The 17,291-nt window shown below is 33.2% G+C and overlaps 3 protein-coding genes across 6 annotated transcripts in view; all 3 read right to left on the bottom strand.

Annotated features, from left to right (window-relative positions):
- Positions 1-139: 139 nt before the first annotated feature.
- LOC111515996 (putative E3 ubiquitin-protein ligase UBR7) lies at positions 140-2,444 on the bottom strand. Its single transcript, XM_074174419.1, has 4 exons — positions 2,126-2,444; positions 1,679-2,072; positions 1,134-1,354; positions 140-640 (listed from the first exon to the last, which is right to left on the bottom strand). Exons 1-4 carry the CDS (start codon positions 2,285-2,287, stop codon positions 284-286), a joined length of 1,134 nt encoding a protein of 377 aa, XP_074030520.1. The 5' UTR covers positions 2,288-2,444; the 3' UTR covers positions 140-283.
- Positions 2,445-6,489: 4,045 nt separating this feature from the next.
- On the bottom strand, positions 6,490-8,337 carry Rsph9 (Radial spoke head protein 9). Its single transcript, XM_074174417.1, has 3 exons — positions 8,214-8,337; positions 7,113-7,462; positions 6,490-7,056 (listed from the first exon to the last, which is right to left on the bottom strand). The coding sequence occupies exons 2-3, from the start codon at positions 7,423-7,425 to the stop codon at positions 6,521-6,523; spliced, it is 849 nt and encodes a 282-aa protein (XP_074030518.1). The 5' UTR covers positions 7,426-7,462; positions 8,214-8,337; the 3' UTR covers positions 6,490-6,520.
- Positions 8,338-12,832: 4,495 nt separating this feature from the next.
- Positions 12,833-17,291, bottom strand: part of Ufd4 (Ubiquitin fusion-degradation 4-like) — a 57,599-nt gene continuing 53,140 nt past the window's right edge. For all 4 annotated transcript variants that reach the window (XM_074174413.1, XM_074174415.1, XM_074174414.1 and 1 more), the window contains one exon: positions 12,833-13,691. In XM_074174413.1, the coding sequence (XP_074030514.1) occupies positions 13,409-13,691 (283 nt within the window). In that variant the 3' untranslated portion in view covers positions 12,833-13,408. The remainder of the gene's footprint in view (positions 13,692-17,291) is intronic.

The following is a 17,291-nucleotide window of genomic DNA, read 5'->3' as shown; positions in this document are numbered from 1 at the left end:
GCCGTTTTGGCGTTCATCAAAAGAAATAACGTTTTCAGAACGGAAAGGTATTATTTTCCAAACGTAAACCATCGTAGAAAGCTCAGTACATTAATTTTATGTATCCATCAATTATTCAACTTTTTAATAATAAAATCCATAAGTTGCAAAAATATATTTATTGACATCACACTCTGCACATAGGTACAAATATACAATAAGATAACTAGATTGAAAGTGTGTGTATTTCTGCGACGATGTTAAATAAATGATCTAATAACAAGACCATTTCTTGAAAGTGGTTTCAACGACAAAAATTAGGTACTTCAACTCGCTGCTTCTTACGAGCATTCATTCCTTCGAAAAACTCGCGAATATCTTCTTCTCGCACGATTTTTTTATTTTCCGCAAATTTTTTCAAATACTCGGCCAGGCGTTCTTTCAGATCATTGTAACCGGCGATACAGTCTACCAACTGAACTCTGTTCATAGAATTCATGAATTCTCTGTCATGTGTTTCTACTACCTCCTGTGCTTTTGCTTTCCCTTTTTCTTCGTACAAATGAACAGGGTCTTCAGAATCCAGTAAAAAGGCAACGTCTTCGTTTTCATACATTTTGAGGCAATCATCGCAAGTGCAAAGCGCCTTCCGCCAGTTAACCTACAAATAAATATTCCATATGTATAAATATATTGAGAAAGCAGTCAAACTGCTGTAAAATAATTCCATGAAAATCAAAAGATAAATAGATAAGTATTACTCTGATCATTCCCATCTTCAACTCATATACAGTTCCATAAAATTCTTAAGCTCTGTAGATACTACAGAGTGTATTGATATTATTGCAAATCTAACAATACCACTTCCAATGTATAGAGACTAAGTAACAAGAAATGAGAGCAAAATGAGAATATAAAGAACTGGTTTACACAAAACAAAAGTATATGTAAGGGAAGAAAATCATTTGTTAGAGTTGTTTGAAAGCGTACAATTCAAAAATATATTGAAGGTCTATTTAAAAAAAATTAACAGAATTATAGAAAACTAGAAATATTTCAATCAAATCTATTATATATCATAATATAAATAATATACAACAAATATTTTGAATTCGCTAAATTTCATTATCAATTTCAGGCAATTGTATACTTACATCGACCCAAAACTTTGCAGATATTCTTGGTGATTTGTAGGCTGGCTTTTTACAATAAGTAGCTTCCTTTTCACCAGTTTCTACAGCATCACTACCATCTTTTATTGATTCAGATACTTCAACTTGCTCGTGTTCTGAAGTCCTTAGAACTTTATTCAAACAAAAAGCATCATAGTGAAGTAAAAACTCATGTTTCGTAACACAAGCTTCGCAGATCATTTCTGAAAAATAATTTCAGTGACTATTAATCTGTAACTAACCTTTGTTATATACAAAATATTTACTATAATATATTGATTACAAGTTTGGAAAAATTTAGAATCACGCTTCTCTTTCAAATTAACTTTTCATGCTATAAAGTGTACAATATAACGCACATAAGAGATTAGTGAAAAAATATCAGTCAAAAAACAGTTAATAATGGAAAGGAGTCAAAAAAAATATTGTTTTATAACTAGATTCACAATATGTATATTTATCTAGATGCAATAAATTGCAAATAATGACAGGCAATTTAGAATAACCATGAGCAAAGAATAACTTACCAGCAAAGTTATTAGATGGTACTTCTGTACCCAGATGCCTAGTATGATACCAGTCTTCACATATGATGCACTGAATCATCTCATCTGGAACAGGATCCTCAGGATCTGGAAATGGGCGATGACAAACACAATAAAGCCCAGAAAAATTTTGATTATACACATTCAGATCATTAGTATCGGTTTTCTCATTGTAGAGAGAACAATCCATGTTTGTGAATTTGGAATTTCCACAGTCACAGCGGAAATTTCTCTTGGTGTACAGTTCGACCAACTCGTGGCCATCGTGACAATGGTAACTACAAGCCAAACATACTCCGACCCCCTTTTCTGGGTCCGTTTTGGCCTCAGGAAGACAGGTAAGGCATGAATACAAGGCTTGTCTTTTAATGTACCCCTATAAATAAACAAGAATATATCATCTAGCAATATGAAAAAAAAAAGAATTACCTCGACGTACGAACAAGTTTTATCATTTGCAGCTCCCAAAACTGCAGCTGTATTTTCAATCAATTCATTCTCAAACTCCAAAACATCGTTCAAAGTTAAGGTTACCGGATCAGTCTCCTCTCCAATATCGGGATTAGTATCGCTCATACTTGCTTCTGACATTATGTGCTGATTTATTACAGAAAATTTCAAATATATCGGTGTATAAAGAAAGCGGAAGCAATTGCGTGATTGATATAGTCAAACAAATACGTCAAAATTTTAACAGCTTCCTTCTTCTCCGACTCCAGACTTGAAGTTGCGGGAAATCGAAAAATCGAAAACATTTCTCAGTATCGGCCAATAAAGAAGAGAAGAGAACATTTCTCAGAACCACAGAACAGTATTGTTTACTATTCTGAGTGTTTTGTGTCAGAACACCACTCAGACATTCGTGTTCTGTGTTGAAGCGACCAATGGAAAATTAAATTCAAAGGCATAGACCAAAGTTGTCCTCGATTGGTATTTGGTATCATCATCTTACTTTAGCGACTGGCATAAAACATAAAACTTACACCCAAGAGAAGGTGCGGAACAAAAACCATGACATTTTGACAATCTTGGTGAATTTTTTGTGATAGTTAACATGCTAAAATTGGGCTAGTTTTGTCAAAATTTTAGCCTGACAACCTGTCGAGATGATGTGATAATTTCCCGATTGCTAATGCATCATTTATATGTTCGAAGTATAAAATAATTTGAACTCATTGGCTCACTGTTAAAATCTATATTGAACCCGTGAACCACAGAATATAGTCACAGAAACTTAACCCTTCAACATCAGAGTACCGCCAGATGAGTGCCTCGTCTTTGCTGGCATGTATTTGTTTCTGCATGGTTCATATCAAGATACATGGAAATAAACACCATAGTGTATTCACTTAGACATCATCCTATGTAAAATATTTTGACGAAAACACTCGATCTACGGCACTGTTGATTCTTCATAAAATAAAGAGATCCAATGTACTTCGGCATTCCATTCACAGAGACGCCAAGCGCACACCAATGTTCACATTTGGAAACAATACTTGTCACTTGTTACTTGTTTCTATCAACGTATACGATGGTATTTCTCTGAGGTTTTAAACCGAGGTTTGAAAAAAACCTTGTATACATTTTTCTTATTTCTTTTGATAATGGATGCTAGTGAATATGGAATGGTAATTAAACGAGAGGTAGAATCTGTTGGGGATGAAAGGGAAACCCTCAACTATGAAGAAAATTGTGATCCGCTTGAAGTGGTTCTCTCAAAAAATGAATATGACTTTGAGTCAGAACAAATTAAAAGAGAAGATGGCAATGATGTTAATTACAATCTGAAATTCAAACAGTGCAAGGAAGAAGTAACGCAGTGTGAAGTCTGTGGAGTTTTTCTTAGTATATTGTTAAACATGAAATGTCATATACAATGGAGAAGAATAATGAACTATTCAGCTATGAACCCTGTTCAAAATCGAATGGGGATACCAGAATCCCCAAGCAAAATAAAATTCACTCAAAAAATTTTAATGAAAGAAGCGAAAAGAGTTTCTTGATGAAACGTGAACAAACTCATATAGAAAAAATTATCTGTGATATGTGCTCAAAATCATGTATTTGTAGTTCAGATCTTATGATTCACTTGAAAACTCATATATGCAAAAATCTGTTCAATTGTAAAATTTGCTCAAAATCTTTCAATCGACAAGGACATTTGAATTCTCATGAAAAAATACATTCTTACGAAAAACCGTTTCAGTGTAAAATCTGCTCAAAATCATTTATTCAAAAAAGTAATTTGAAATCGCATGAAAAAATTCATACTGGTGAAAAACCATTTCAGTGTGAAGTCTGCTCAAAATCATTTATTTCAAAAAATCATTTGAAAATACATAAAAACATTCATACTGGAAAAAAACCATTTCAGTGTAGGATCTGCCTAAAATTATTCACTCAAATGAGTAATTTAGATTCGCATGAAAAAATTCATACTGAGAAAAAACCATTTCAGTGTGAAAACTGCCCAAAATCATTTGTTAGAAGTGATTATTTGTGTAATCATAAAAAAACTCACACTGAAAAAAAACCATTTCAGTGTAAAATATGCTCTAAATCATTCGTTCTGAAAACTCGTTTAAAAAGGCATGAAAGAATTCATTCTGGTGAAAAACCATTTCACTGTAAAATATGTTCTAAGTCATTTGCTCAAAATAGTAATTTGAAGTCTCATGAAAAAATTCATACTGAAATATAGTATTGTAATTGTTTTAAAACCGTCTTATACAGCAAACTGTATCAACGTGTTTCGGTATGGATTTTCATTAAATATCCCCATATCAATTCAATAATCTGTTTCATTAAGTATTTTCATTGTCTAATTTTAACATATTTAAATTCCTTTGTATCTTACTTTGATTGGTTTGTCATGTATTTTTTCACTCAGTCATTAGCAACATATTTTTTATTGCATTTCATCAGTTCGGACTTCCATTGCCTAATATTATATATATATATATATATATATATATACATATATATATATATATATATATATATATATATATATATATATATATATATATATATATATATATATTGATTTGAAATACCTGAAAGAATCTGTAAAAAATTAAAAAGATTTGCTGAAAAATAACAATTTTATTAAGCAAAAAACTGAAATTATAATGAAATAACATATAATGTAATAACCAAAAAAATGCACCACAAAACATTGTCAACCACCTTCAAACAAATATTTTTTATTGACCATAGAAGATAGCAAATGTTTAAAGAGGATTGTCATCGATTTGAAATTGAAAAATTATTGAATGAAAAACGTCCTTGATTGAGGTTTGTAAAAGCCTCCATAAGTAACATTGGTCCTTTGAGCTTGCTTTTGTACCATAATATGGAGAAATCAGTTGGAAAGTACGCTAGAGTCAACAAAATCTTGTTTAGTCAACAAAAACTTATAGACACAATTTGAATGGCCAGGTTTTTGACAAGGAATTGTCAGTGAGAAGCAAGTTGGAGAAAGTTGTAAGGTAATTGATCTGTGATATTAGTCTGTTTCAATTTCACCACTATACATATAGCCAAGTAAGATCCATTTGTAATTAGCTATTTGAATTAAACTTCAGATATAGACCAGAAAGGTCGATAAAAAACTGATTTCCTCCACAAAAAATGACCTGTTAATTCTCATTACAAAAATGTCTACCTGAATTGATTTGAAATTGTGAAAGTATGAAATTTCTTGGTCTCAGCATATTTAAAAATTTATCACAACTTATTTAAACAATAAGAAGGGATGAAGTAACCCCAATAATTGAAATGTTATTAAAAAAATCGTACCGTTAAAATGTCTTCGGCCATTTCACGGTCGCCATAATCGGCCTACCAATACCCAACCAGATCAAGAAATTGCTTTCGCATACCTCTAGTAAGGACAAAGACTTCTCAAAATTCTGTCTTTGTTGAATGAGTCAAAACTTTCAATGAATAAACCCCAGAATTAAAAGATATGGATTCTATTGACCTTTTCAAAAAATTTTATATGGCGTAAACTTGTAGTTTAGAAACTTTTTATATATATTTTACTTCTGTCTATAATATTTTTATTTTTTATGTATTCGCAACATTTTATTGGAGGTGAGATGTACAAGGGACAACAAATAAATTTTTAGATTTTATCATATCTTTCAAAATTGTTACTAAGTGAACTGTGTTATTAGTTTTTGACTAAATAAAGGATTTATATATAATGTGGTGCATGAATTAGAGTTCACTGGTTTAGTAAACGATTGACCAACACCCGTACGTTAATGAAACTCAAGATCTGCCGGAAACATCGCCGCTGTCTATGGAAATGTGCAGAAGAATCCGGGGCAGTCGATTTCGCCTTCAGTTGCTGACCCAGGAACTGAAAGTAAACGACCATAGACAACGACGTGTTTCCGTTGAATAGACTCTGGAGCAGTTGGCAACCGGCTCTGGAGCAGTCGGCAACTGACTAAGTTTCATCAAAGGAGATTCAGCGATGAGTCTCATTTCTGAATGAATGGGTACCTGAAAAAACAAAATTGACAAATTTGGGATGATACCAATCCACATGAGATTCAAGAGCGTCCAATGCATCTTGAAAAAGTCACTGTTTGGTGTGGATTTTGGGCTGGCAGCGTCATCGGTTAACAGCGAGCACTATATGTCGATGATTACCAACTTCTTTTGGCCTGAATTGGATGATCTGGACACCAACGACAGGAAAGCGATACGTGTCACGCAGCTCATGCCACATTGGATATTCTGCACGAGCGATTTGAGGGCATGGTCATGGAAATGAATAATGAAACACATTTTTAATTATATTAGATATTACAATTGCATAAAAGGATTGAGAAGAAAAGGTGCGTCCAAACATTTTTTACCGTGACCAAAATAAACAAACCCGTGCTGACTAGTTTTCAAATAGTGGAAAAACATCAAACCAGGCCAATAAATAGACTTCAAAATAACCATATCTTCCGACGAAGTTACGTGGATTATCCAACAACCTTCAGGAATATCTATATCTAACGGATCCAAGAAGTCCATAGCATAGTTGTAATCATCTCTAGTCAAAAGATTTGTGTTATACTTTCGAGTTGGTTGTCGGAAATGAAGAAATGATGTAATTTCTCTTGCCTCCAGAGGGGAAATCCCTTCGAAGCTGAGGTTCTCTATAATTACTCCGTCTGGTCTTTTGAATAGAGCGCCTCTTGGTACTACCCCAACTTCTTCGATTATTAGATGAACAGTACACGCTAAGCGATCTTCTTCTTTCAATTTTCTCAGTTGTGGTTGTTTCCTCTTTCCAGGAACCAATGTTTCATCTTTTTCTATCAATACATCTACCACTAAGGAAGGATCTCCTACAATACGAGAAACCGTCATATTAATTGAATTTTTGACTAGGTATAGAACTTACCTTGAAACTTCGTTGTGCACAAAGGAGTGAGTATTGAACCGTTCTTGGTTGGTTGAGGAAGCAGTCCCCAGTCTATACAGTTTCTACTGTAATAATAAACTTTTCCATAAATAATATCTCTAGTGTATCCGTAAGCTACGTAATAATCATTTTCAGATCCTAATATCTTGCCCCAAAAGAATACCTGTTTGAAATGATTTTCGTTTTGAAGTATGAGGAGTGAATTATGCAGTATCATTCCTTCTTCCACACTGATTATATGGCCAAAATGTCCAGTAGAATCCAAGCTTTTCAAAACCAAGTTCAAATTCATTTCTCTTAGTGTCCTAATGACATTGACATTGAAAACACTGAAAGTTGAAACCAAATTCAGTAAAAATCTACCAGCAGGTATGCTGATTGCGAGTTTCACATTTTGATACATTCAAAACGCCCATTAACTATGCTGATATACAATGTGTCCTTAGAAAAGGAGGGCCAGCATAGAAAAATAGGAAACCGCAAGAGATACAGAGTCGGTTAAATTAATAAAAAGTTACCCATTCAAAAAGCTTATTTAAAAATTGCTGATGTATGGTGATACATCAATGAAATGTTGTAACCAAAAAGGCCTAACTTAAACCTTTTTATTTTGTAAATATATAAAGTTAAAATTAATGATGGTTTTTCGGTGATAATAGGTTGGATTAAAATCTGTAAACGACATCATAATTTAGCAATGACAAAAAGTGTTTACGTCAGAAAAAAATTGAATGAAATTGGCGAATATCTGTTCATTTCGAATGTCTCTGTAACTAATCAAACATCATTTGTTTATGCTCTAAACTAGATACCCTTTTCCAATTTCAACCGACTTTGTATCTTCTACGAATTTTGATTTTTCCATGCGCTTTTTTTTATCATGTACAGACAATATAACTTATCTATCATAATTTCATCATTGACATAATGTATTCGTTTTGTTTTTTTTCCGCTTCTGCTCCTTTTGCTCAAAAGATTCGATTAGATATGAAAAAATCGCCTATTATAAAAACATCGTCTAGAGAAGGCATTATTAAAATTGTTCGTAGAAAACATTTCACAACAAAACACGCGACTCACCCTAGTTGTTTGGTGGAATTCGAGTTCGTTTACGAAACAAGTTTTTTTTATGAAACTAGTCGAGAGTCCATTTGGTAGTAATTCGCCTTTACAGCTCTCCAAATTCCAAAACTTTTCAGCTTTCTTTTGGCACAATACAAACTAGAATTACAATTATTTATTCACATTCTTATTTCGCCTTCTTTTTTGAATCAACATTATAACATATTAACAAATTGAATGTGGAGGTTCGGAGAGCATCTTCCTTGCGTCAAAAGTATGTCTACGCACATGTTCTATATATTCTGAAGTGGAATAAAAACAATTTTTTTGAATATTTTTTATAACTTTTTAAAACAAAACATATTCATATTTTTAATATTGGCAGGAAGTGCATTATACAATTTAAAATAATAGGAGTTTTTTGTGATTTCATCAGCCTGAAACGTTGAGGTCTAATAAAATTGCTTTTACGTGTATCATGATTGTGTAAACTGGATTGCTTGGGAAACAAGGGGGCCATTTTGTGAATATCTAATAGGCTTGAGTAAACATAAAAAGAAGGCACCAACATAATTTCATGAGTGATTAATAATTCACGGCAAGAATCCCTAAAACCGATTCCAGCAAGAATTCACAGAGCTTTTTTTCTGTAATATAAAAATGCATTGGGCATTACTAGAATTTCCCCAAAGTAGAATACCATAAGAAATGCGAGACTGTATGAGCGAGCAAAATACTATTTTCAACGTAGTGAAATTTGTTATTGGTTTGAGCTGTCTAAGTAAAATAAGGCACTCAATAGCTTACTTTTCAAACTTGAAATGTAGCTTGATCAATTTAGCCTATTGTCCAGGGTAAAACCCAATTATTTGACACACTGGAATTCAGGTAATGGCAGAGCCATAGAAATAATCATGTTTTGTGATTTTTCTTTATTCATCATGAGCCAGTGCTCCGCTTTTTCTTGTATTTCCATAGACTTATCAACAAGAGCTGAATAATTCATAGAAGAGTATATCAAGGATGTATCGTCAGCAAATAGTACACTGTGACATGGCTTCATATAGTTGTAAAAATCATTGATATAAATAACGAACAAAAGCGGGCCCAAAACCAATCCCTGCGGTACACCTAGGTCAATCGGCCTCGGCTCAGAAAATGTATTGTTATAAAAAACTCTCTGGAAACAATTATTCAGGTAAGTTTCAATCAAACCCAAAATGATGAAAAAGTATAGATTAATCAAAGGAAATGTTTCAGGAAATAATGCGACTCAGTTCAATTTTGATGGTATTTGTGGAGCTGCTTAAGATATCAACCTGTAGATACATATTCCCATTTCTGAGTATTCAAGTGACGATGACGGGTGAAAAAAAACCATAGTTTGTGGAGTGGAACAATATTTTTAATGTTTCGGTACTGACTCTGGTCTGTTTGTTGACATTCAAATGAATTAAAGATAAAATCTCCTCATAGTTGATGTTGCCAGTTAAAAATTTTGTTTAAAAAACATACATTTAAAGTAATTCTTCTATTCTTCAAAGATAATAGATTCATCTGATCTCTAATGTTGTATGCATATTCTCCTCTTCTTAGACCTAACTTGTATGCACACATATATGATGGAATCGGCCGATACTTGATGAAAATCCATAACTAACGTATTCCAAAAACACTTTATTGTGAGATTTTCACTAAATTGTTTTACAAAAACGCAACACGTGTTTCGCCATACAATGACTTCATCTGGCGTGTCTTTCAACTCACAGATCCTCAGGAAAGTGTTTTGTACAACTTCAATTTGGTTTATGTGTATCTCATAATATGGCCACCAAATTATTGAAGCGTACTCCAATAGTGATCTAACTAATGAACAATATAACTTGAGAGTGTTCAAACCGAATTCCTTACATGATCTATTGATGAAGCCCAACATCTTCGAGTGATTTAGCTGCTATAATAATATACTCATTATGAGATTTGAAGTTCAATTCACGATCAAACATAATTCCTAAGTCCTTTATCACTGATTTCTCATTAATTGGTATACAGTGTGTAACAACGAAAACTTAACAGAGCCGTTTTTGAATATGAAAAATAAGATTTTTAAAAAAAGCTCGGACACGTCGATTTCTAATTAAAGGGGGACACCTTTCAGACTAATCAGATTTTTTTTAGTACGCACCCCCTCGGAGGGGTGCGTCCGACGACCCTTATTTAGATAGGGAAAGTAGGTCGAGTGGCACCTTGTTTCAAAGGTATTTCGAATACCTTTACAACTCTGTTGAAAGAAAATTTTTGTAACGATTAGTTTTCGAGATAATTTGAAGTTAAAATTGCCATGTTAATAATACATTAGACAGACCACTCGGTAACTTGTATGCCTAAATAAAAAAAATTTTCGAGCAGTTCTTATCAGTTTTTTGTTAAATAAAATCCCTTTTTTAAAATCAATACCCACTCCTTTTCTTCCAGTTTTCATTAGTACATCGTTCGATTGTTTTGTTTAAATGGGTTGTGTATTGTTTAAAAATGCCTTACACTACTGCTGAAAGGGTTTCAGTTATTGCTTTATTTTTTGGCAGCGACCAAAATGCTAATAGAACATCAATTTTATTTAACGAGCAAAACCCTGGTAAACACCTAAGCAGAAATCACGTTCTGGATTTGGTCACAAAATTCAGGGAGACAGGTTCGGTTTTAAATAAGAAAAGAAATGTTCAGAGAAGGGTAGTGAATGACGATAATGCGATTGGAGTGATTGGTCAAGTCATCGCCAATCCCAGGTTAAGTACCAGAGGTTTATCAGCAGGAATAAGCCATATGAGCGCATGGAGAATCCTTAAAAACTACAAATTCCATCGTTACAAAATTAAACTTGTTCATGAACTCAATGAGGATGATTTTGACCGAAGACAGGAGTTTTGTGAGGGCATGAGTGAGAGATTAATGCAAAATTCCGAGCTGCTTTATAACATCTGTTTTTCGGACGAAAGCTCATTTTATTTAAATGGTTGCGTGAACCGTCACAATTGCCGTTATTGGTCGGATGAAAACCAAAGACGCAGAAATACTTACCCAACATCCCCAAAAGTGGAATGTCTGGGCCGGAATATTAGGCAATCATATTATAGGTCCATTTTTCATGGATGGAAATTTAACCGGTGATTCTTATTTACAACTTCTTGAAGAGGCAATACAACCTCGTATAGTTGAAATAATTGAACAGGATCCAAGATGTCGAAATGAATTTATCCATTTTCAACAAGACGGTGCACCACCTCATTATGCCCAGCAGGTTCGAAATTTTTTGAATAATAATTTTGAAGGACAATGGATTGGCAGAAAAGGTCCAATTGAATGGCCAGCACGATCACCAGATTTAACACCACTGGACTACTTTTTGTGGGGATATTTAAAGTCTAAAGTTTATGCTACACAGTCAGCCAATTTGGATGAATTACGTCGTAGAATTATTGATTAATGCCGAGCTATAACTCCTGAGATGTTGAATAATGTAAGAGCAAAATTCGAACAAAATCTTTATTGTTGCATGGAGCAAAATGGCGCACATTTTGAACATTTACTCTAAATTTCCTATGTGAGTTACCCTCATTAGGTGTTACTTTTTTTGTGTGTGCTTTAAAACAATTATTGGGATTTATTAATCCTAAAACAGTTTTTTAAACTTTTCTATGTCATCAGCATTCAAGGAAATCAGCAGGTTGTATTCGTTGTGTAGGTAAGTTTTTAGTATGATTCACTTTTTTATCAGAAGCATAAAATATCCAAGTCAAAAGGCAACCTTCATAAGGAGGTGCCACTCAATTTACCTAAAATGTAAGGGTGGTAACCAACCCCAACCCCCGAAAAAATCTCGTAACAAACAAATAATTCTTACTTTTTTACGAAATCAAATGGACACGTATTAGCATGTTGTCATAAAAAACAAAAATTTATTTTTTTTTATGAAAGTTCTGAACGTAAATTGTACCTTAAAAACAATTTGATTTATTTCAAAAAGAGTTGAACTCAATAAAAATACCTTTAAATCTTCAAATTATCTCGAAAACTAATCGTCACAAAAATTTTCTTTTAACAGAGTTGTAAAGGTATTCGAAAGACCTTTAAAACAAGGTGCCACTCGACCTACTTTCCCTATCTAAATAAGGGTCGTCGGACGCACCCCTCCGAAGGGGGTGCGTATTACAAAAAATCTGACTAGTCTGAAAGGTGTCCTCCTTTAATTAGAAATCGACGTGTCCGAGCTTTTTTTTTTAATCTTACTTTTTATATTCAAAAACGGCTCTCTTAAGTTTTCGTTGTTACATACTGTATCATTGATACTATAGTCATGTAAAACAGGATGAATAATTCTAGAAAATGTTTGGCAGAAACATTTGGATATATTCAAATTCATGTGATTCATAATACAACAGACATAAAATTGTGACAAATCTTCTTTTAAGAGTGAGACATCGTTTGTAGAAGAAATTGATTTGAATATTTTTACATGTATGAAGTATATTATTATCATCATCATCAACTTACCTTTTCAATGATTGCCTTTTCCATTTTGTGCCTCGGCATAAATATAAAACATTTCTAGCAAGCACTCAACTCCAGTAATAATAAAATCAATTTTAAGAGTAGATTTATTGATAATGTAATCAACATCAAATACATACAGACATATTTCTCTACATTTCAACATAGTACAGCAGGATGTAGTTTTAAGCAAAAATTAAAACTAAACCGAAGATCCCCAAAAGTGTGCTCTACTCGAGAACTCGATATAAATCTATATTGCAAAATAATCACATTAATAAAATCACGAACTATACCGAAATTTGGTCATATTTAAACTCTCTATATTTAACACTAAGATTTAAAGCATCTTAACGTATTAAACAACAGATACCAAAAGCTTCTCGAAAACTCTCCGAGAAATTCAGAAAAGAAATAATACAATGATTCTCAGTACTCTCAAATAGTTTCATTTTCCTTCAAAATACATAATGAAGATAGCCTAATAGATAATACAAAATCAATTTACACGCTGACCGTCTCGCAAACACAAACGGGACCCAAAGTTAATCTTTTTGAATACTACAGCAGCCAAGTGAATATTATATTAATTTATACACAGATAAAAGTGGCTCACTTATGCCTGGATGCGTCAACGTGTCAAAGGTACGTTCTCTTATGCGAGTTCAATTCAAATGGAAACCCTTCTCTTTTGTCGCTGCCAACAGTCTTTGCCTTAATATTTCCTCGGTGGAATAATCCGGCAATTTGAGATAATGGACACATGTGTTCACTGAGGGATACGACCCTTCACCGGCATCTACCTTACGTACAATTGTGAGTCGTGGGTACAGGTTCGCCAAACCACCAGGAGGCAGAGAGCTGCACCCAGTTGTGAACTGCAAAAAGGCTTTTCGTTCTTCGGGTGTCATGTTCACCAACACGTTGACAAATCTCAAGAAGCCAGGACTAGAAATGAAAAAAAAATAATACACATTAGCAGTATCATAAACTAGTACTATGTTGCTGTAACGCTAATGTTCCAATGTTTTGACAGAATCACAATCAACGAACTTAGGCATGCGCAGCGTTATAGAACAGTGCTTTCAAAAAAATTGTTCTACAGCGCCATCTAGTGGCAAGTTACAGAAAAATTGATAGCCTATAAACCTTCTCTATGGAAAAATAGTACATCTTGACGACTGATCTAAAATTTTGTTTATAATTAATCATCACCAACAAGTGGAATTTTTTATTTTTCCACTGTTACTGTTGAGGAATTGAATTGAATTTATATTGTCTACCGAACTGGCCGTAAACAATAAATAATATATGGAGTCGTATTTCCACCAAACGGACAAAACAGCAAATGTGTCGATTTCAACTATACAAAAACTTGGGTTGTCAAAATTTGAGACGTTTTGAAGACTTTGTATTGCTGGGGACGGTTTTTGGTCAACAATGAAATGTCCCATCGGCAGACGGAAAGATCAAAAGGTTTTGGTGTTTTGTCTGTATTTTTGTAAACAGAGTTTTCTATGTGGAAATAGTCGGCGACAACAAGAAGCAACTTTTCTGTTCATTATTTTATTTTGGTGTGACTTCATGTGACAATTACTTTATTTAAAGTCTTAATTAGTGGAGGGTATAAATGTCGATAACCTTAGTTCTTCATCAATTCCTATATCATTCATCAAATCCGTCATAGTTTTTTTAATTCTATAATCTATTCGTCTTCTTAACAATGACCTTGTTTTTTTTTGCTTTCACTTCTTTTGATCAAAAGGTTTGATTTTAAAAAACGCAGGCCAATATAAAAACATCGCCTAGATAAGGCATGATGAAAACTGTTTGTGTAGTGGGAATGACAGAAAATGTTTCACAACAAAACACGCGACTTAAACTACTTTTTGTATGTTTGGTGGAATTCAAGTTTGGAGTTTGTTTTTAAAACTGAAACAATTTTCTTGTTTCTGGTTTTGAAAATGAAACTAGTCGCAAGCGAGTTCGTTTGGTAGAAATCCACCTTAACTCTTAACTGAGTGGAAAAGAAAATCTATAAACAAGTTTTTAAGAGGATGGTGTTTTTTCAGAGCCACGCCAAAAATTTCTAAATGTGCTAGATCATCAATGTATAACAGGAAAAAACTACAGAGCCATGTGGTGTAGCGTTTTATTTTCTTGCGTAATCACGGTTTATAGATGTATATATGTAAATAGATGTACACTGTATATACGTCTAATATGATCCAAAAACATCTATGCATCAATCTATCATCAATATATGCATTTCGCTCAATCCAGTTTAGGTTCCTACACTGATATTTCAGTTTCCATCGGTACACAAAAGATGGCATACCACTTCAGTTATTCCAATTTAGAAAAGAATCCAATCATCCTATCCTCTGAAATTATTTTTCGATCATCGAACAGTTACCAAGGTGATGTGATAGCAAATTGCTATATGTGCAAATTTTCTTAATAAGATTTGAATTGCTGTATTGTTCTCGCATCTACATCACTTTGTAGTACCATTCTTGTTACAATCAGTAACCATTTTTGAAAAAAAAATCTCTTTTTAGGTTATATTTTTCAAGCTATTTTTTATTAACTCCGTTTACTTTAAAACAAGTCGGCCCATCTTCTAATGATGTGAATATTCAAGCATATACTTTTCGTAGGGTTTCTTTTGAGGAAGACTCGTCCCAGACTCCACTTGAAAAACTTATCTTCATGAAATATGTGTGGTTTAGTCTCTGAAGAACAACTTTTCCAAACAGAGATCTAAAGAACATAATCTAAACAGGAACATTTTTCGAGAAGTTCTTCATCCAAACTGTATCATATTACCTGCTGCTTTTACCCATGAGGACATAACCCTGGATTCCGGATTTCACCCTCCGTGGTATATAAAGGCCAGAATTTCAAACATTTTTTTTATATTAGAATACATTTATTTTTGGTTTATTATAAATTTTCCTTAATAACCATTGATAAACGTTGTTAGTGAACATTTCAAGATAAAATCCCATTCCACAAAATTCAATTTTGATAATTTATTATGGAAGTCTCGTTTAAATATAACAAAGAAAAACATCTATATATTTTGTTAAGCTGAACATGGTACTATGCACATGCTAATTAAAACATAGAATACCACACCGAAAATTCGTTTTTCATTCACATTTTTATTTGAATGGTCAAATAATTAACTGTTTTTTATCTAGGTATTTTTCATTTCTCAACAAGGTTGTCTTATAACTAATCAGTCAAATTATGTTTTCCGTGTTTGACATAAGACATAATTCTAAATACCATAATAACAAAACCCGGTAGCGCCCAATTCAATATCAATAATTAAAATTTCTCTCCTAATTTACGACCCATAAGCTCCCAGACGAAGAGCACCGTGCAAATGAACCCAACAAAAGGGGGCTACAGTGGCACACCACAAAGAATATTTTCTCATATGCATAAAGTTAGTTGTTTAAATAAACTGCCTATGATTTGCAAGATACAATTGAAATCAATTTATACAAGGACCTTTGAATGAGACAAATCCTTAATGCTTTCACGGTTCATCAATTGTGACATATAATACGGATCTTTCATAAAAACATTGAAAACAGAATTCAAAAAATTCAGATTTCTGATCTTAAGAAATATGGTATCTTGCTTAAACTATCTGAACTGAAATGGTTAAGTGTGGCCAGTAGAAAATACAGACTAGCTCACGTGAAATGAAGGGTGTATAGTTTCAGGACAGACAAGTTTTTGGATAAAATAAAATTCAATATTCGTATGAAAGTAGTTGTTTCAACTCTGGGTATTTTCTTAGATCTAAGTAAGGCATTTGATCTTGTAGACCACAGAATTCTACTAGACAAATTGGAAAAGTATGGTTTTAGGGGAAACTCACGTAGATGGTTTGAAAGTTATCTCCAAAATCGAACACAATACGTTGAAATAGATCAGTATCAATCTAAACGTTTAAAGTATACTATTGGAGTACCACAAGGCTCTATTTTGGGACCTCTACTTTATATAATTTATGTCAATGACTTTGAAGGAAATTTTGTAATGTATGCGGATGACACAACACTACTGGTTAGTGGTAAGAATGTTACATCCACAGTAGACTTGGCTCACAGGGAAATTTTAAAAACCCAGGACTGGTTTTCTAGCAATAAATTAATCTGCAATGATAAAAAATCATCCTTCCTAAGATTTAGTTATGCCCCAAATGGTCATGATCACAGTTTACTGTTAAAATCACAGCACGGTTTAATGAAACAGGTGAATTCAATAAAATTTCTAGGACTTACTCTCACTGAAGATTGTAAATGGAATCAACATATTAATGAAATATGTAAAAAAAATAACGCCTATGTGTTACTGTATCTATCAACTCAGTAAAATTATAGATAAGTCGGTGGTACTCATGTACTATCATGCCCAATTACACTCAACAATCTCATATAGTATAGTAGCTTGGGGCCTATCACGTGAGGCACAAAGGGTATTTATTTTACAGAAGAGAGCTGTCAGAAACATTCAGAGTGTAAATAG

This window comes from Leptinotarsa decemlineata, unplaced genomic scaffold (assembly GCF_025532065.1).
Source record: "Leptinotarsa decemlineata unplaced genomic scaffold, Ldec_3_MD MMD2_tig00000576_RagTag_RagTag, whole genome shotgun sequence".
Lineage (NCBI taxonomy): Eukaryota > Metazoa > Arthropoda > Insecta > Coleoptera > Chrysomelidae > Leptinotarsa > Leptinotarsa decemlineata.
Note: the sequence above shows the minus strand (reverse complement) of the source record. Positions and strands in the feature narration are given on the sequence as shown.